This window comes from Bombina bombina, chromosome 7, assembly GCF_027579735.1.
Source record: "Bombina bombina isolate aBomBom1 chromosome 7, aBomBom1.pri, whole genome shotgun sequence".
NCBI classification, from domain to species: Eukaryota; Metazoa; Chordata; class Amphibia; order Anura; family Bombinatoridae; genus Bombina; species Bombina bombina.
In genome coordinates, this window is record NC_069505.1 from 504048172 (window position 1) to 504070264 (window position 22093).

Below are 22093 nucleotides of genomic sequence, written 5' to 3' on the forward strand. Positions count from 1 at the left end.
TCACAACTTTATTAATAACAAAAAGTAAAAAAAATTCCACAAGTCAAATAACAAGCCAGGAGTCAAAGCCAGAGCTGGTAGTCAGACGAGTAGATTCAGGAGCCAAAGCGAGTAGTCAGACGAGCCGGAATCAGGAACAAGGAGAACAGCAGAGTCAGGAACAACCCAGGGAACAGGAACCAGGAGGGACGTCAGACAGCCAGGTAATACACAGGAACTGGAACTCACAAATAGGTCTGAGAAAACGCAAGGGCAAAGCATACTGAACAGAGGCCCTTTAAATAGTAAGTGATGACATCACAATTCTAAGACTGCAACCTGTCTCACACGGATGATGTACACCAGTCTGACCATAAGAGGGCATGCAGGAAATGAGCAGCATCACACACTCTGCACCAGACTCAGCAAGAGAGGTGAGTAAAATGGCTGCCAGCAGCACATGGCAAACAAAGCGGGGAAAAAAACCCTGACAGTGACCCCCCTCAACGACCCCTCCCACGCGGGAGGACAAAAGGCTTATTGGGGAAACGAGCATGGAAGGCATGGAGGTGGGCGAGAGCATGAACATCAGAGGAGGGAACCAATGAACGCTCCTCTGGACTGTAGCCCCTCCAGTGAACCAAATACTGTACGTGGCCCCTGGACATACAAGAGTCAATAATGCTGCTGACCTCATATTCTTCATGGTTGTCAACAGAGATAGGATGGGGACGAGGCAACGCAATGATAAACCATTTACAAACCAATGGTTTCAAGAGGGAGACATGAAAAACATTGGAGATGTGCATTGCTGAAGGAAGGTCAAGAGCGTAGGCTACAGGATTGACCCATCGGAGTATTCGAAAAGGACCCACATAACGGGAGCCAGTTTATTGGAAGACACACAAAGGTTCAAGTTGTGGGAGGACAGCCAAACCCTCTCACCAACCTGGTAGGAAGGCACGGGTAGACGCCTACGATCAGCCTGGAACTTTTAGCGCTGCATAGAACAATGAAGGCAATCCTGAATCTGCACCCACATGGAACAGAGTTGCTGGAGATGCTCCTCCAAAGCCGGAATACCTTGAGACATGAAAGAATCTGGCAACAAGGATGGTTGAAACCCATAATTCGCCATGAACGGGGATAACTGGGAGGAAGCATTAATAGCACTATTACGAGCAAACTCTTCCCAAGGTAACAGTTCAGACCAATTATTGTGGTGATCTGAGACATAGCAACGGAGGAACTGTTCCAGAGCTTGATTATACTGTTCCGCAGCCCCATTGGATTGAGGGTGATATGCCGAGGAGAAGGAAAACTGGATCCCCATTTGAGCACAAAAGGAACGTCAAAATCTGGAGACAAACTGGCTACCCCGGTCCGACACTATCTCCTTGGGTAACCCATGTAAACGGAAGACCTCCTGGGCTAAAATTGAAGTAAGCTCCTGAGCGGTAGGCAGCGTCTTCAAGGGAATGCAATGTGAAATTTTAGAAGAACAGTCAACCACCATACGATTAACAGTATTGCCACTGGAAACAGGGAGCTTGACAATGAAGTCCATGGAAAGATGTGTTCAAGGATGCTCACCATTAGCAATAGGTTGAAGAAGACCCACAGGAAGACGTCGAGGAGTCTTATTCTGTGCACAAACTGAGCAGGAGGCAACATACTCAGCAACATCAGAACGATGACCTGGCCACCAGAATTGTTGAGTGACAGACTAAAACATTTGTTCTTGCCTGGGTGACCTGCAGCTTTAGGATAGTGGTAAGTGTGCAAAAGTTTAGTTTGAAGATTCTCAGGAACAAAGCCCTTACCACTAGGTTTCTCAGGAGGTGCAATGGTTTTTGCAGCCAGGATCTCCTCCCCCAAGGGAGAAATCATCGTGAGAGGGCATCAGCCCTAACATTCTTACTACCAGGCAGGTAGGAGACCACATAATTAAACCAAAACAAAAATAGTGCCCATCTGGCCTGTCGGGGCGACAAACATTTTGCTTCGGATAGATAAGTTAAATTCTTGTGGCCAGTAAGAATGAGCACTGGTACGCTAGTACCCTCGAGAAGATGCCTCCATTCCTTGAGTACCAAAATTATGGCCAGTAATTCCCTGTCACCAATTTCATAATTGCACTCCTCTGGAGACAATTTCTTAGAGAAGAAACCACATGGATGCAAGGAACTGTCAGGTGTAGGACGTTGCGACAAGAGGGCACCTACTCCACTCTCAGATGCATCGACCTCAAGAACAAAAGGCAGGACAGGGTTAGGATGAGCCAGAACTGGAGCGGCAGCAAAGGCAGTGTTAAAACTATCATGAGAACAATAGTGTCAAGAGCGCCAGAAGATTGTGGTTAAAAAAGTATTTAATAACTAAAAACCTTTAAAGGTGTGTAGTAAAACCAATGAATGTGTACAATGTACAATATGTTTAGCACCATACATAAAAAACAATAAAATAAATTACAATAAATAATGTTATACTAGTCTAAACAAATAACTAAGTGCACCTTAAGAGCAAGTAAATCTTCTGTAGTTCCAGTAAACGATTAGTAAAGTCACAAATGTAAAGTCACAAATGTAAATTGTCCCAAATATTGAAGTGTTCCATTAGTGATGTATTCCAGTAAGTGGTGGTGATAGCAAGTAGTGATGAAATATCCATAAAATTCTCAAAGGAGTGTGACAAAAAAGGGAAAAAATGTTGTAAAAAACAAAAATAAAAATAGAAAAAATAGGAAAAAATATATATCTGAGTGAAACAATGTGTGTGTGATCCAAAACAATAAGTCCCTCTGTGGGAAAGTGAATCTTCTTAAGTGATGACTTGTATTACCGTACTTGTGACCTGTAAAAAATAAATATTTTAGGTTCGGGACTAGTGATGTCCCGAACCTAAAATTTTGCGTGCGAACCGGGCGAACCACCATAGACTTCAATAGGCAGGCGAATTTTAAAACCCACAGGGACTCTTTCTGGCCACAATAGTGATGGAAAAGTTGTTTCAAGGGTACTAACACCTGGACTGTGGCATGCCGGAGGGGGATCCATGGCAAAACTCCCATGGAAAATTACATAGTTGATGCAGAGTCTGGTTTTAATCCATAAAGGGCATAAATCACCTAACATTCCTAAATTGTTTGGAATAACGTGCTTTAAAACATCAGGTATGCAGGGCCGGATTTCCCATTAGGCACAGTAGGCATGTGCCTACAGGCGCCTTGCAGTGAGGGGCGCCTGCCTGTCAATAATAAAAAAAAAAAAAAAAAAAAAAAAAAATTTTTTTTTTTTTTTTTTTTTTTTTTTTTATGAGGGCATTTATTTTAGTAAGAATTGTGCTGCCAGGTGCCTACAAAGTCGAGTGTTTCATTGGGAATATGTTACAGCAGTTGAGGGAGCCATGAAGGAGAGAGGGGCAAAGATTAAAACTAAACCCCTCCCATTGAATTTCTAAATTCTAATTTTAAACACATTTGTTGACCCCTGGATTACATATAATCTACAACATTCCATGTTTTCCTTTGAGAGCAACATCATATGATATTTATATTTCAGAACAAAATAAATGTAACATCTGTGTGTGTTTGTACCAAAAATATCAGAGTTTACAAGATTTTTTTCCCTACATTTTATATTTTCTTCCACTGGCTGCACAGGTTGTTGATGGTGATGAGCTTGCATGCTGCTAGTTTTAATATTGCTATTGTTTACACAAAACTGTGTTTGACTCCAACAAAATGTTAAGCACATAGTCAAAGTCATCTCCAGAAAAGCAATACACTAATGGCTTGTCAATAAACATGTCCTATGAGCCCATCTGGGTCTGCACAGATGTGTATTGCTGTCTCAGAACTGACATTGACTATGTGTTTAACTCTTTTGCAAGAGGCTAACACACTTCTCTGCAAGCACTAGTGCAATAATAAAATGCCCAGCAAACTGTCACATTTGATGTCCCTTTAAATAGGGTTTTCTTTAGAATATTTTGCATTAAAAGTTTAACATGATTTGTTTTTGTTATACATAATAGAAATTGTATGGCCATTTGAGTCAAGTGAATATTGATTTTTGGTGTAGCTTCCATTACAACAAATATTGCAATTGGTGTGTGTATTTGTGTATCTCCATAAAAGGGAAAATGTAATTTTACATCTAATATTTATTTTTAGTTGTCCTAAATAATAATAAAAAAAAGTCCTCATTTTTTCCACTTTTTTCTAGGGGGGGTGGGGGGGTGGGGGGGGCACTTCAGGTTTTTGTGCCTACAGGCACCTGAGATGTAAATCCGGCCCTGCAGGTATGTACACTACTGTTACACCAGATATGAGTTGCACTGGGGTGACACTGTGCCCTTACAGACAGGCACTGAAACGCACACGTGTGAAGGAAACTGACTGCTATTATTTAACACAGTCAAAAAAGTATTGTTTTTTTTAAATCTACACTACTGTTACACCAGATATGAGTTGCACTGGGGTGACACTGTGCCCTGGCAGGCAGGCACTGAAATGCACACGTGTGAAGGAAACTGACTGCTATTATTTAACACAGTCAAAAAAGTGTTGTTTTTTTTAAAATCTACACTACTGTTACACCAGATATGAGTGGTGGCACTGGGCAAGTGGGCACAGTATACGCTGTGAGCCTGACACACACGCTGGCAGGCAGGCAGGCAACTGCAATTAGATTACACAGAAAAAAAAAAAAAAAAGCAGACTGATGTTCTAGCCCTAAAAAGGGCTTTTTGGGGTGCTGTCCTTACAGCAGAGATCAGATGAGTCCTTCAGGACTGTAGTGGACACTGAATATACTAGCCTAGCTATCAATTTCCCTATTAAATCATCAGCAGCTACACTGTCCCTCCTCTCACTAAGAATGCAGCTTCCAAATAAATCTAAAATGGATGTTGTCTAGGAGGTAGGAGGGTCTGGGAGGGAGGGTCTGCTGCTAATTGGCTGGAATGTGTCTTCTGACTGTGAGGTACAGGGTCAAAGTATTACTCAATGATGACGAATAGGGGGCGGATCCAACATCGCATATGTTCGCCTGCCGCGGCGAACATGAATAAGCTATGTTCGGCGGGAACTATTCGCCGGCGAACTATTCGCGACATCACTACATATAACACAATGGTGCAATATAGCTAAAATCAATATGATGCAAATAGAATAAGGCTTACCAAATTGTCAACGCGTTTTGGCCCTTAGTATTGGGCCTTTCTCACTTGTGGTAGCTATTAACACTCCTAAAATTAACCAGGGGTCAGGCCTCTGTTTAATTTAAAAAATGTCCCCCAATCGCCCCCAAAATGAAGTTTAGTGTTGTTGTTTTTTTAAATAAAAATAAAAGAGCATTTTTATTGTTTTTTTTAAAAGCAGTTTTAATGGCTTACATTTTTCGGATATGGGTTGTTAGGAAAAAAACGGTACTGAAAAGTGCCTTTACATTGTGGTCTATAGCGACAGTGTTAATACTCAAAATATGTACAGTATGTGTCTACTTTTATATATATATGTGTGTTAATATGTGTATATACACTTATAAACACAAATATATATGTGTATATTCATATACATATTTATTTACACTTTGCTGCCCATTGCTGCATGACTTACCCCCTTTCCTGCGCTAAGTTCTGTGCCGTGTATAACAGCATCAGAACAAGACTCCCGTTGGAGCCTATGGAAGCACGCTCTCGTGAGCGCAAAGCTTCCATGCAATACAAATGCGAGGTCATGTTCACATTGCGCCTTATTTATAATACCAGTGCACAATTGAGTGCGCTGGTATTACAAGTGGAGCACAAATATCACGCTCACGTAAGCGCAATTTTGCCCTCTACCTGTAATCTGGCCCAATGTCTAAATGCAAAAAAAAAGTTTATGTCATGCAGAGCTATATTGCTCTAGGCTTGTCTCTCATTTAACATACAGAAATGCACGGAATGCCCCTTAGAGAAGTATATCAAAATCTGCCTTTCTTTCATATAGGTGGGATATACATTCCTACCAGGAAGAGGCAAAGTTTCCCAAACCTCACAGCCTATAAATACCCCTCCCACCTCACACATATACCTTAGTTTAAACTTTGCCTCTTTGGGAGATGGTTGAAGCATGATGATGTCTTGATGTCTTCAGTGAAAGGTGCTTAAGAGCATATTGAAGCTCGATTCCCCTCAGAGTACAGTGCTTGTCAGAGGGAAGTGAATTGAGTATTGCCTCATGACACCATGTTTTTCACCTCACAGGAAATCTTTCATGGGCTCTCTGTAAATTCGGTCGCAGTGATTCGTCCTCTGCCTCCTTTTACAGATCAACGTTATACTCCTATTTCATTACATCTTCAGTGGGCAAGTGTCTACAAATCAAAAGGACTTTACATTCTTTGGTGGTTGTTAGAGCTTTGAAATTTTATATTGATGCTACTAAAGATTTCAGGAAGACTTCTAGTCTGTTTGTTCCACAAAAGGGTCAGAAATCTTCTGCTATTTCTTTAGTCTCTTGGTTAAAACTTCTGATTCACAAAGCTTATTGGAGGCAGGGCAGTCTCTGCCTAAGAGAGTTACAGCTTATTCTACTAGATCAGTTGTCACATCTTGGGCTTTCAAGAGTGAGGCTTCAGTTGATCAAGTTGGCAAAGCAGCCACTTGGTCTTCTTTGCATACTTTTACCATTTTTATGTTTTTGCCTCTTCAGAAGCAGCTTTTGGTAGAAAGGTTCTTCAGGCAGTTGTCACTATTTGATACTGGTGCCTATATTTTTTTGAGTTTTTTTTTATCTTAATAGACTTTATTTTTCAGATTTAATTTCTCAGCAATAAAAGCTGTTTTTATTTTATTATATCCCATATGTAACAGCTCGTGGAATCTTGCCACCTATAAGAAAGAAAACAAAATTTATGTAAGAATTTGCCTGATAATTTATTTATTTTATGGTGGCGAGAGCCCATGAGGTCCCACCCTTTTGTGGGTTATTTTCCTGATCCTGTATTTTTTGCTTTTTACTCCTTAAACAACTCACCACTTGGCTATACGATAAACTGAGGTATGTGTGAGGTGGGTGGGGTTTTTATAGGCTTTTGAGGTTTGGCAAACTTTGCCCCCTCCTGGTAGGAATGTAAATCCCATCAGTAACAAGCTCGTGGACTCTAGCCACCATGCAATAAATTAATTTATCAGGTAAATTATGTTTTTTAGACTCTCATGAGATCTCGCAGTGCTGGAGGATTATTTTACATCATCTCATCTGAGCAGAGAGTTTTTTTTTATAACATCAGGCCCTAAGTGCCATTGCATTGTTTTTTTATTGTGCATTTGCAGATTATGAAATTCATACTATAAGACATTTGTGCTATTTTGAAGAAAAAAAACAAAACTGTTACCGCTGTAATATGAGAAAGTATTTAACCCACTCCTGCTTTTACTTAGCAGATCTTCCCACTTGATCCATGAATGCTTCACTAATCTGAGCTGTCCCATCTGTGAAGGAAAGCGTGTCGGCATGGTACAATGTTATCTTCAAAATAAACCGCTCCATATTCAAAGGACACCATTGTGCCATTTTCACATTATAGCTCCCAAAGCAGATACATTCCACAGCAGGGCGAGGAAGGTTAAATTTTGTATCCGTCGCTTTGATCATCAAGTAGTCAGATGTAGTAGACGTGAAGATAAAGCTTGTTGGAGCATTAGCAGATCCCGTGGCAGCTGGTATTAGGGCCTGTTTTTCCTGTGGACTAAGAGATTCGGAGGGACCGGATACAGTGGCAACATACGGCTTGACTAGAGGCTTGGAGAGCAAATATTTGTGGGGGAGTAAAAAAAGTATTTACTTATATTTAAGCAGCTACTGCATTTAAAGACTTTATTGAGATAGGCATGATATAAATTATAAGCCCATTTATATACTGTATATGTACTACCCCTATAGTCTGGTTTATATTGTCTAGGAATCTAATTCACTAATCAATACAAGAAATCCTTTCATAGATATTGTGCAGTTAAATTTTAACTTGTTATAAGGAAAGCTCTTATGTTTAATATATATGTATTATATGTTTAATTTTAGTTGTTTTGTATTTAAGGCTGAGACCTGTTGAAGCATTCACAAAGGGTTTTATGTGTTCATTAACTGTGCACACTCATTCTGAATCTGACTAATTGCTATAAATTGTTAAGTATCAGGATAGAATTTTAATGGTCATATTTGTATTAAATAACAGTTGCCAGTAACGCATATCGCATAGTTGGATCATGCTGGTATATTGGCAATGTTATAAATTGGTACCTATAGGGTTAAAACTAAGCAAATATATTTTATTTTATAGTGTGTCAGAGAGCCTGTTTTGTGTATAATTAAGTGGTATATTGCTTGATAAAATCTTGTTTAATGTTTAATAAATCTGTATATATTTATCCTAACTGAATCCTCTTTACTCCACAAATATAATTTGCCGTGTTTAAAAAGATATCACCTGATCAGAACTACAGTAAAATAATACAAATATATGGGAGGTTACTGATGAGACAATAGTAAATTATTTTGTAACCTAGGATATTCTAACATGTTGGTGGTTACTGCTGAGATAGTCATAAATAATATTGTAATCTAAGATATATAGCAAGTGTTTATAAAACAATAGGAGCTGCCATGTTGTAACTTAGGTTACTTTCTCTGCTGTGGCCAATAAGGGACAGTTATAAATAGGTCACTAGAGTGAGCAGCCAATGGTTGTGTGGGATATAACAGTGTTCTACACTTCCATTTCTAAGAGGAACTGAAAAGCACACCAACATTATAATCAAGTTTAAAGAAAGTCTGGTTGAGCTGTCAGCATATCGAGAATCTTGACGGAGATTAGCCATTAGAAGGACATTCGCTTCTGTTTAAAAAACCCTCCCGGTGTAAGTAAAAACATAAATTATGCTTACCTGATAATTTCATTTCCATCGAGGGGAGGAAAGTACACGGCTTCATAAACCTTCTCTCGATCCAACCTCCCCATCCAACTACCGCCCTATTTCCCTACTACCTCTTTCCTCAAAGCTTCTTGAAAAGCTAGTATATGCACGTCTATCCCATTTCCTTACATTAAACTACCTCCTTGACCCACTGCAATCTGGATTTCGCCCCCTTCACTCAACAGAGACAGCCGTTAAGGTTACCAACGACCTACTTACAGCAAAATCAAAAGGCCACTTCTCTCTACTTATCCTCCTTGATCTGTCTGCAGCCTTTGATACTATCGACCACCCTATTTTGCTCCATACCCTCCAATCCTTCGGCATCTGTGACACAGCTGTCTCTTGGTTCTCTTCCTATCTGTCTAGCCGTACCTTTAGTGTAGCATTCTCTGGGGTATCCTCTGCCCTGTTACCTCTTTCTGTTGCGGTACCGCAAGGCTCTGTCCTTGGTCCCCTTCTCTTCTCAATCTACACATCCTCACTAGGTTACTTAATAAAGTCCAACGGGTTTCATTATAATTTGTATGCCGACGATACCCAAATCTAACTCTCTGAACCAGAACTATCTCCTTCCTTGCTAACCCGTGTCACTGTCTCTCATATCTCATCTTGTATGTCCTCTCACTACTTCAAGCTAAATCTCTCCAAAACTTATTTTCTCCCCTTCTTCCAAAATCTCCACCCCCCATGTATCTATAACTGTTGACAACTCCATCATTACCCCAACCTCACATGCCCGATGTCTTGGGAACACACTTGACTCAGACCTTTCTTTCACTCCTCACATTCAGTCATTGGCTAAAGCCTGCCGCTTCCACCTTAAAAACATTGCTAAAATTAGACATTTCCTTACACAAGACACAACAAAGATTTTAATCCACTCTCTTATCCTTTCCCGCCTCGACTACTGCAACTCTATCCTCTCTGGTCTCCCTAGCTGCCGCCTAGCTCCTTTACAATCCATAATGAATGCCTCTGCCAGGCTCATCTTCCTTGCACATCGTTCTTCATCTGCCACACTTCTCTGCCAATCCCTTCACTGGCTTCCTCTTGCCTCCAAGATTAAACACAACATTTTCACTCTGACATACAAAGCCTTCAATTGCATTGCTCCCCCCTACATCTCAGACCTTGTCTCCAGATACTCTCCCTCAGGTCCCCTTTGCTCCGCTCATGATCTCCTACTCTCCTCCCCTCTTGTTACCTCCTCACAGTCCCGTCTACAAGATTTCTCAAGACTGGCTCCCATCTTATGGAATTCTCTGCCTCGCTCCACAAGAATCTCCCCTAGTTTTAAAAGCTTTGAATGCTCCCTGAAGACTCTAATATTCAGGGACGCATACAACCTACACTAACCTTCCTATCTCCACTGCTATCCCCTAAAAACCCAAAGCATGTAAGCCTATGAGCCCAGCTGTTTGTAGTTGACCTTCATAAGAGCCAACTACAATAGTGCAACTCTCGGCAGGACCCTCTACCCATTTGATCCCTGTAATCGTTTTTTATATACCACCCATGTTCATAGCACTGCGGAACCTGTTGGCGCTCTACAAATACCTGATAATAATAATTCATTACTGTTGGGAATTAAGAACCTGGCCACCAGGAGGAGGCAAAGACACCCCAGCCAAAGGCTTAAATACCTCCCCCACTTCCCTCATCCCCCAGTCATTCTTCCAAGGAACAAGGAACAGTAGGAGAAATATCAGGGTATAAACAGTGCCAGAAGATAAATTAAATTTAGCTCCGCCCATCGGAGACACGGGCGGGAGCCGTGGACTCTCCTTGATGGAAATTAAATTATCAGGTAAGCATAATTTATGTTTTCCATCTAAAGGGGAGGAGAGTCCACAGCTTCATTTATTACTGTTGGGAACATATACCCAAGATCTAGAGGACACCCAAAAACAGCTTCGGCAGAAGCAAAAACGTCAAATTTGTAAAACCTTGTAAAAGTGTGTAAGGAGGACAAGGTAGCCGCCTTACAAATATGCTCCATAGAGGCCTCATTCCTCAAGGCCCAAGACGAAGCCACAGCTCTAGTTGAATGAGCCGTGATCCTCTGAGGAGGCTTATGTCCCGCTGTTTCATAGGCCAAGAGAATCAAGCTCCTCAACCAAAAGGACAAAGAAGTATAAGAGGCTTTCTGCCCCTTGCGCTTCCCTGAATACACCACAAAAAGAGATGTAGACTGTCTGAAATCCTTTGTAGCCTGAAGATAGAACTTCAGGGCACGAACCACATCCAGATTATGAAGTAACCTCTCCTTAGAAGAAGGGTTAGGACACAAAGACGGAACCACTATTTCATGATTGATTTTACGGTTAGACACCACCTTGGGAAGAAACCTCAAACCAGTGTGAAACATAGCCTTATCTGCATGAAAAACCAGATAAGGCAGCTCACATTGCAAGGCAGCCAGTTCAGATACTCTGCGTGCCGATGCAATGGCCAACAGGAAGAGAACCTTCAAGGACAGAATCTTAAAGTCAATGGAATGCATAGGCTCAAATGGAACCCTCTGCAAAACCTTAAGGACCAAGTTTAAGCTCCACGGGGGAGCAGACTGTCTAAAGACAGGCCTGATTCTAGACAGGGCCTGAACAAAGGATTGGATGTCAGGGAGCTCAGCGAGTCTCCTGTGCAACAAGACTGACAATGCCGAAATCTGTCCCTTTAAGGAACTAGCGGCAAGTCCCTTCTCCAAGCCCTCCTGGAGACACCAGGACAAGTAAGTCCTCCACACCATATAGTAGATGCGACAAGTGACTGACTTCCTTGCCTGAATTAGAGTATCAATCACACTTTCTTAAAAGCCTCTCTTGGCCAAGACTAGGCGTTTAATTACCACGCAGTCAGCCTCAGAGAATCAAGATTTTGATGTTGAAAGGGACCCTATTCCAGCAGATCCCTGCAACAGGGTAACCTCCACGGTGGAGAGGAAGACATCCCCACCAGATCCGCAAACCACGTCCTCCACGGCCACGACGGAGCAATCAGAATGGCCAAAGCCCGATCCTGTTTGATTTGTGCCACAACACAAGGTAGAAGTGGTAACAGTGGGAAAAATGTAAGCTAGGCTGAACCCCCAAGGCACAGCTAAGGCATCTATTAGCTCTTCCTGGGGATCCCTCAACTTCGACCCATATCGGGGTAGCTTGCAATTGAGTCTGGACACCATGAGATCTATATCCGGCGTTCCCCACCTGAGACAAATCTCCGCAAACACTTCGGGGGGAAGGGACCATTCACCCAGATGAAAGAATTGTCTGCTGAGAAAGTCTGCTTCCCAGTTGTCCACACCTGGAATGTGAATTGCTGAGAACGAGCAGTTGTGGGACTCTGCCCACTCCAAGATCTGAGTCACATCCCTCATAGCTAGGGAGCTCCCCGTACCCCCCTGATAGTTGATGTAAGCCACCGAGGTAATGTTGTCGGTCTGGAATCTGATGAAGCTGAACGACCCCAGAAGAGGCCAAGCCTTCAGAGCATTGTAGATTTCTCGGAGTTCCAGAATATTTATCGGATGGAGACTCCTCCCGGGACCATTTTCCTTGTGCCATCCTGGCACCCCAAACAGCTCCCCATCCTGCCAGACTCGCGTCTGTGGTCACAATCTCCCAGGACGGTCTCAAGAAAATTGTCCCTGTGGACAGTTGCTCCGGGCAGATCCACCAGGAGAGTGAGATCCGAGTCCGAACATCCATGGATATCTGCTGTGATAGATCTGAATGATCACCGTTCCACTTTCTCAACATGCACAATTGAAGAGGTTGGAAATGGAACCTTGCGAATGAAATGACGTCTATGCTGGAAACCATGAGTTCAATCACCTCCATACACTGAGCCACCAATGGGCTTGAGGAGGATTGAAGGGCAAGACAAGAGGGCACAATCTTCCTGCGTCAATGGTCTGTGAAAAATATTTTCATGGACATAGTCTAGTATTGTGCCCAGGAACTCCACCCTGTTGCTGGAAACCAGGAAACTCTTTCCTGAGTTGATCTTCCAACCGTGAGATTGGAGTAAAAGAAGAAGAGCCCTCGAATGATCCTCTGCTAGACTGAGTGACAGCGCCTGGACTAGGATGTCGTCCTCTGGCTCTGGCCACCGCAAGTAGCGCCCCCAGAACCTTCGTGAAAAATCTTGAGGCCGTCGCCAGACTAAAGGGAAGGGCCACAAACTGGAAGTGTTGGTCCAGAAACGCAAATCTCAGGAACTTGAAGTGGTCCCTGTTGATTGGCACATGAAGGTAAGCATCCTTCAAATCTATGGTTTTCATGAACTGTCCCTCTTGAACTAGGGGCAGAATAGATCTGATTGTTTCCATTTTGAACAATGGAACACTCAGAAACTTGTTTAAACACTTTCGGTCCAGAATCGGGCGGGACGTGCCCTTCTTCTTTGGAACCACAAAAAGATTTGAATAGTACCCTAGACCCCTTTCTGCTAGGGGTACTGGTATGATAACACCTAGAGAGGAAAGATCTCTCACACATTCTAGAAAGGCTTCTCTCTTTTCCGGTTTTGAAGACGTTTGAAGAAGTTTGAGAGAAGGAATCTGCCCCTGGGCGGATGGGATCTGAACCATATCCTGTAACCCTGGGTGACAACGTCCAGAACCCTAGGATCCTGAACATCCTGCAACCAGACTTCTGAGAAGAGAGATAATCGGCCCCCTACTTGGTCCGGAGACCGGTCGGGGGCCACTCCTTCATGCCAATTTTGTCTCGGTGGGCTTCTTGCTCTGCTTAGACTTGTTCCAAGAATGAGCCGGTTTCCAAGTTCCCTTGGACTGGTTCGCTTTCGTGGCGGGCTGTTGGTGCTGGGCCTTGTCCGCACGAAAGGGGCGAAAAGTAGATCCTTTAGGCTAAGCCTTCTTATCCTGCGGTAGGAAAGCTCCCTTGCCTCCCGTAACCGTGGATATGATCGAATCCAATCCTGGACCAAACAGAAACTTTCCTTGAAAAGGCAGGGACAACAGCCTCGACTGCAGACCAAGACTTTAGCCACATAGCCCTGAGAGCTAAAACGGAAAAACCTGACACCTTAGCGTTCAGGTGAATAATTTGCATATTGGAATCACATATGAAAGAATTGGCGATCCTCAGCGCCTTAATCTTATCCTGTATCTCGTCAATGGAAGTCTTCCCCTCGACCATTTCACACAGGGATTTACACCAATATTTTGCAGCACCGGTGACCGCGGCTACAGCCACTGCCGGCTGAAAAACAAACCCTGTGTGTTGAAACATTTTTCTTAACATGTTTTCCAACTTTTTATCCATGGGCTCTTTAAATGACGAACTATCCTCGAGGGGAATAGTTGTCCGCTTCACGAGCGTGGAGATAGCACCTTCCACCTTAGGGACAGTACCCCACAGCTCTAGATGAGAGTCCGGGACGGAGAACAGCTTCTTAAAGGAAGAAGAAGGGGAAAAGGAAGAACCTAATCGCTCCCATTAATTCTTAATAACATTTGCCATCTTAACAGGAACCGGGAAGGCCTGAGGCACCGCCCTGTCCTCATACACCTTATCAAGCTTAGGAATCGCAGGTTCTTCTGGAAGTTTCGGTTCCGGAACCTCCAGAGTAGCAAGCACTTGTTGCAGCAAAAAGCGCAAATTTTCCATCCTAAACCTAAAGTCAGGCTCCTCCACACCCGGAGGTTTAGATGACACAGACTTTGATCCAGAAGGCGCCTCCGCGGAAGAGTCGGAGTGGGCCTCTTCATCGTATAATGCCTCAGAATTTTCCACAGGCGTAGACAATCTCTGGGCTGGGCCACCCTGATATGCCCTACGCTTGCGCTTAGCAGAACGTGGTAAGGCATGGATCACTTTCAATGCCGCCACTTGCAGTTGATCCACAAAATCTGACGGCCAACTAATATCTCCCGCAGGAGTAATGGTTGGGTCCTGGGGTGCTGCATGTGCAATTGGAGATGAATGCAGGGAGCGCACCTCACGGAACGGGGACACCTCAGAGGTGGACGGCTCAGTAGTACTAGACATCCATTTACTTTTAGATGTCATAACTTTATTAAGGCATGTGGAACATAGTTGTGAAGGCTGTTCTACCAGAACCTCCTCACAATAAACACAGTAATAAGATCTTGTTAATGAGGGAGAACCCTCTAACACGTCAGAGTCCTCCATAGCTTGCGCTTTTATTATGGACTAGATTAATCCTAATAAACAGGCACCTTTATAACCTCCAATGGCCGGGGCATTCACCACCTCCTATGACCCGGACTACAGAAACCGTTTTGTCTTCTGCACTGCTGATCGACAGAGGAAGATGGATAGCCAGACACGGTCAGATGGAATGCCCAGCAGGGCTGCCCCTGCCTAAGGAGAAAACGTGCCAAAAAACGGTTGCGCCATCCTCCCATAATTCACCTGAAAGTTCCATACATTGCCAGAGCCTCATCTCGCACATAACGCAGCAATGACACAATAAACAATATCATGTATAAACCCTCCCTGTTCAATAATCCCCTTACTAGGAATATTAACCCTTGATTCTATAAAGATAAAGGTGTCACACTGTGACCCTGTCTTCCGTGTTATCATTATGTAATAAAAAATTAAACAATCTTACCAGAATCTACGCCATGGAACAGGAACACGGCCCTTCAAGTGTGACAGGTTAGTAGCCTCGCTCCTGACATGGACTTGAGTGTAAAAAGCAGGCAGCGAAACTCGTCAACGCTGATTGCTTGTAGAGCTGTTAATATGAGTCGGGATGGTTTCACAGAAAGACTCTCCCTGCATCTCCGGACTCTAAATTTCACCCAGGCTCTCACTGAGAGGCTGACAGGACTACTTAAAACTCCAGTCCAAATGCGAAGAGTAGTACCCTCCATAAGAGACTACTCCGATCTTCGGCACTTCTCTGCCATCCTCCTGTGACGAAAGGCAAATAATGACTGGGGGATGAGGGAAGTGGGAGAGGTATTTAAGCCTTTGGCTAGGGTGTCTTTGCCTCCTCCTGGTGGCCAGGTTACTAATTCCCAACAGTAATGAATGAAGCTGTGGACTCTCCTCCCCTTTAGATGGAAAGTGAATACCTTTTGCTTGGTTCTTTTTCCTTTGTTTGATTTGGAATTATCTGTATTCCAGCCCTGAACCTGATTCCATTGTGGATATCCTGTCTCAAGCCTTTGATTAACTCCATTGGAATCCCTTCGAGCCATCTGTTCCTATTCAATTGTTTTAATGTGCTACATATTTTTTTGTTTATTTTTGTTCATTCTTATTTAATTGTTTTTGTTATTATACGTCTGATCAGCGTATATATTCTTAGTGCCCTTTTAATTGTAATTTTACTTTTATGTTGTTTTATTTTTATGTTATCAATTGTATTAAAGTAACATTTGGATTTTTTATAATTATATCTGTGGTCATTGTGCCTATGACAAAGTAACTTCTTCCTCATATTTGTTATCTATTTTAAGCTGTTGCTACAGCGCTGTGGGGATTGGTATCTTTTACTTTGTTCCCAGTTTTTTCTATTTTATTTAAATTTGCAATGTCATGAACGTCTTGAAGTATAAAAACCCAAAACAGAAAATTCTTTGCCATAATGTAGTACATATAATCACACTGACTAGTTCCTTTTAGATATAGACATTTAAACCAAGTTTAAAGTGAATGGAAGGTTTAATGAACTGCTGTTCTTAGCACAGCAATGACGAATTAGTCTTCTTCCAATCTCTGCGTGGCAGAGCTGGAAGCAACGATTGGAGGAAGCCGGATTCGTCATTGCTGTGCTAAGTACTGCAGGAGCTGCGGACAGACGATCGCCGGTCTGTTTTCCATAAAGAAAGGTCAATATTTTAAAAAATCAGCTTCGTTGTAGAGTTTAATGAATGAAAGTGCCCCTGTTTTTAAGAGTATTTTAAAAACGGCTCACTTATTCATTAAACTTTACATTCACTTTAAAGTGAAAGTCAATCCTTGGGTTTGTGAAATGCTAGAATTGACTATTGAAACAAACAAAGGTGACTTTAATTCATGAAGTATAAAATACTTCATGCAGAAAGCTCCTTTAATTGTTTCAAACGTTGCCGCACTTAGTTGCTGAGGCAGCCCTCGGCTGAACGCTATTTTGCTAAGAGGTGACGTTTCCACCTCTTAGCAAAGAGAGTACGGGGAATCGGGCGCCACAGGGACACAGGCCGGATTTCCTGCACGGCTATTGGCCAAGAGGTGAAAACGTCACCACTCAAGCAAAACAGCATTTTGCCTTGGGCTGCCTGAGTTGCCTGAACTTATAATAATTACATGACAATGTATTAACATGAAACATAGCATGCTGATGGCATTTGACCTGATCTAATGCATTTGAGAGCATTCAGTTACCAAGTTTGTTCATTATCACTTTCTTACCCTTTTCTCTTGCTTTTTACTGTGTGTTTTTGCAGTGCCCCAGTAAGAATTGCTAGTAAGGGGGGTCACTCAGCCATTTATATCTGCTTGGAGTTATTATCAAACATCAGTCTCTCCACCTGATGCCGGTGTATCTTGCTACTGGCCAGGAATGAGGGTTTGGTTTTGTTACAACCTCACAGTCTATTTGGGATCCTTTGCTGAAAAGCATATTTAGGTAGCCTGAGAAACAACAATGCACTAATGGGAGCCAACTGCTGATTGGTGGCTGCACATATATGCCTTTTGTCATTGGCTTCACCTCATGTGATCAGCAGCTAGTTCACTGCTCTTTCAACAAAGGATACCAAAAGAATGAAACACATTTGATAGTATAAATAAATTATAAAGTTGATTGAAATTGTGTGATCAATTTGAATAATGAAAGAAAATTTGGATAATTTGGATAAATAAGTAAATTTTATGGCTGGTTTCCAGAGAACTTAAGTTGAGTTAAATAGACTAAGGGGCCGATTTATCAAACCTCGGACGGACATGATTCGTAATTGCTTCGTTAAATGCCGACCGCATACGCTTGTGCAATGCCTTCCCTGCACATTCGCGGCCAATCAGGGGTGTCAATCATCCCGCTCATATGTTGTGGCGGACAAGTTAAGAAGCAGTGGTCTATCTACAATTTCCGGCGTCAATCTTCCAATAAGACTATGGGGCCAATATCTTAATGTCTGGCGGACATGATCCCCTGCAGTGGATCATGTCCGCCAGATATCGCTGAATGCCGACAGCAATTCTGGTGAACTGCTTGTGAAATGCCGTCCCCTACCGATTTGCGAGCAAGCAGGGGGTGTCAATCAACCCGATCGTACACGATTGGGCGGATTGCTGTCCGCCGCCTCAGAGCTAGCGGATGAGTTAAGGAGCAGCGATCTTAAGACCTTTGCTTCTTAACATCTGTTTCCGCGGATAAAAAAGCAGCATTCGTTATGAAATAGTGTGTGTCTATACACGTTTTATTCTGTAGTATATACACAGCTCAATAAACAGAGGCTTTGTTTTTTACAAGTCTTTGTATTCTGTATTTAATAAGGTAATTAGGCAGTGTGACAAACACCCTGGTCATAAGTCTATGTTTTATCTTTACACAACAATAGGAAGCACACAATGCCATCTTAAAATTGTAAACCATATACAGGTAGCCCTCAGTTTACGACGGGGTTAGGTTCCAGAAGGAATGGTTGTAAATCGAAACCGTTGTAAATTGAAACCCAGTTTATAATGTAAGTCAATGGGAAGTGAGGGAGTTAGGTTCCAGGCCCCTCTCAAAATTGTCATAAGTAACACCTAATACATTATTTTTAAAGCTTTGAAATGAAGACTTTAAATGCTAAACAGCATTATAAACCTAATAAAATAATCATACAACACAGAATATATAATTAAACTAAGTTAAATGAACAAAAACATTTGCCAAACAGCATTATAAACCTAATAAAATAATCACACAAACAGACTTTACTTGCATTTTTCTGCAAACGGTTCTTTCTATGCATTCCAATCTGGACTGATTTATAGACAGGAAGATCTTGTTCCTTTGAAATCTGCTCGATAGCTCAGGTCTGGTTAAACTGATTAATTTCAGCTTGCTTGGATTGCATATCTTTGCTGCAACACAAGCGGACAGCTCTACCTACTGGCTATTCTAGTCAATGCACTGCTTCTCAATGCTTTTCAAAAGCAGTCACATGACTGAAAAAAAAGGTTGTTATTCTGAAACGGTGCAAATTGAACCGTTGTAAACCGAGGGCCACCTGTATTGATATTCATCTCTGCATTTCCTCAGCTGGCAGATAAAATGTGACGTTATAAAGATATGGTACATAGAGATTTATATGGGGTAGATTACAAGTGGCGTGCTAACGTTAATGCACAAACAGTGTTAGGTTTTAGCACGTAAGCTTAAGTTCACTCATATTACAATTATGTATTACATATTACAAGAGCGTAATCACATTCTACGCTCGTCAGAATAGTGGGTCCGAAAAGCTTGTGTAAAGGCTAAAGGGTTAAAAAAGTTGTACCAAACACAACATAGGTAACATTTAAAATGATAGTAACACTCATATAAACTTTCTGATAAAAATGATTCATAGAAATATTAAAAAGATAATGGCTCAAAGGCATATGGTCTATGACAAGGTGTTTGACTGGAAAGAGCTATAATAAATATATATATATATATATAAATATATATATATGCATATTCATGTCTAAATAAGTGTATGCATGTGTATATATGTTGTTCTATATATTGTAAAAATGTTAAATATCAATGTTCTTCACATAGGGGAATTCTTTTTATACTAGTCTATGTACTGTTATATATTCCTATATATATCTGTATATATCTATACCTATATATAAGCATATAGATATATATTTTACCAAGAAACATTTTATATATATATAAAACAATAAATTGAACATGTGAAGACCATTGGAATGTAAAATATTCATAATTCATATCGGGTTTAGTGCTCTTCGGTTTTTTTTGTTTTGTTTTTTTCTCTGCTCCATTGAAGTCTATGGGGAGAATGTGCTAATGTGATTGCAAAATCATGAAGTAATCTTTTAATGCGCATTGGGTTTTGCGCGCACACAACCTTTTTACTTTCAAACTTAACGTAATGAGCGCAAAAAGCTTACTTCCAGTGATGTTTACGTTCAAGCGGGAGCGCTAAATACAACACCATTTGTAATCTAGCCTATAGCAGTTTATTCTCGAGGTATAAAGATGATTTTATGGACGGGTGGTATAGTCTCAATGCCACTTTCTGCAGGACTAAGGTCCAGATCCTTCGGGTCCACAGTTGCCTTTAAGGTGAATTTTTGTAGAATTGTGGCAAAGAATATGAACAGCTGCATCCGAACCAGGCTCTCCCCAGCGCACGACCTTTTACCTGTGATTTGAATGAAAGGGAGGTCATTAGAGAATTGGAACATCTCTTTATATTAACACACGATGGTTTGTAGCTTCTCCTGTCCCTTTCATTATATTGTAACGCACCAGTTGAGTTCATATCTAAAAGTGTCTTCATGTTTGCTTAGCACCTACCTGCACTAAATGCCAAGAAACCATTATTTTTCTTAAATGTGCCATTTTCATCCAAGAAATGATTGATGTTGAATTCACCAGGTGTTTCAAAGTGTGTTGGATCCTTTAGCACGGTGGTTAACACTGGAAGAACATCAGTACCCTATAAAACACAAATTAAAGGACCAGTAAATACAGCAGATTTGTATACTCAGCAAACGCATGATAAAAAGACAATGCAATAGCACTTAGGGGCCGAATTATTATGCTGCAAATGCAGCAGTTTCCTCATGAGCCCCGGAAACACAAGTTAAGGAGCAGCGGTCATAAGACTGCTGCTCCTTAACTCGTCCGCCACCTTTCGTTCAATGCCACCTGCAAATTTTCCCGGGGGCGGCATTGCACGAGCATTTCACTAGAAATGCTTGTGCAATGATAAATGCAGATAGCGTATGCTGTCAGTGTTTATCAATGTGCGGCGGACATGATACAATACAGCGGATCATGTCCGCCAGCACAATATTAAATTCTTGCACATGCTTAGTAGGAGCTGGTGACTCAAAAAGTGTAAATATAAAAAGACTGTGCGCATTTTGCTAATGAAAGTGAATTGCAAAGTTGTCTTAAAATTGCTGCTCTGTCTGAATCATGAAAGTTTCATTTTGAGTGTCCCTTTAATTAACTAGCATCAAACTAATGGACAATATATCATGGTTATATATACAGCTATTTCTTTGCTATATACTTATTGTGTAATGTATGAAATAAAATATAACCGGTGTCTTTTAAATTACATTCATGCTCAGTACACCATCTGAACAGATTGGCCCAGATTCTGGAACATTATTTTGAGCCAAAATCAAGTACAATAAAGCACTTTTGTTTTAGTGCTCAGATTACAGTAAATTGAAGTAAAATATTAGCACTCAAGCAATAGTCTCGGGTCCGATAACTTGTTAGATCACATAATACATTTATATGGGGGAGACCTGAATACTCGTGCTGCTCGAGAGCAAATCCAATGGTGCACTAAGCTAAAGGTCAAATAGTGGAGTCTTTACTTACTCTTAACCCCTTGAGTGCTAACGATGGCTCTGAGCCGTCGCAGAGTTTCCCACTCAGGTGCTAACGACGGCTCAGAGCTGTCGCTAGTACTCTCCAACCTTTAGGGAGATCTGGGGGCTACCACCCGCTCCTACTCTGGCGATCATGCCTGTATAGTGACAGGCATCGCCGGGGCTTCTTGTTATGCGTTGTGACATCACGCACAATGACATGATGACGTCACCGCGCAACTTTAATTATACTTAACAATGTTAAGTATAGGAGCAGGGGGCATGCTGCTTAGAAGCCTGTATCTCAGGCATCTAAGCAGCTACAGACCCCCAAGACCCACCGTTGGAAAGGTAATCGTCTAACCTTTCCAATGGTATAAGTCTTGGGGATCTGGGAAAAAAAGTTAAAAATAAATAAATAAATTTAAAAAATTTCTTTAAAAAAAAAAGCTTAAAAGAGCTAAGCACCCAGGTGGGAAAGTGTGTAGCACTCAAAGGGTTAAAATTTTTTTCTTTCATAATTCAGATAGAACACACAGTTTTACACAGCTTTCCAGTGCACTTCTATTATTAAATTGTCCTTGTTTTTTTGTTATCTTTTGTTGAAA

The 22093-nt window shown here is 41.7% G+C and overlaps 1 protein-coding gene across 1 annotated transcript in view; it reads right to left on the reverse strand.

Moving 5' to 3' along the window:
• Nucleotides 1-18320: 18320 nt before the first annotated feature.
• LOC128666896 (cytochrome P450 2G1) overlaps nt 18321-22093 on the reverse strand; it is a 39938-nt gene continuing 36165 nt past the window's right edge. Inside the window, exons 8-9 of the mRNA XM_053721707.1 lie at nt 20452-20593; nt 18321-20296 (exon numbers count right to left, since the gene is read on the reverse strand). Of these exons, the coding sequence (XP_053577682.1) occupies nt 20112-20296; nt 20452-20593 (327 nt within the window). The 3' untranslated portion in view covers nt 18321-20111. The remainder of the gene's footprint in view (nt 20297-20451; nt 20594-22093) is intronic.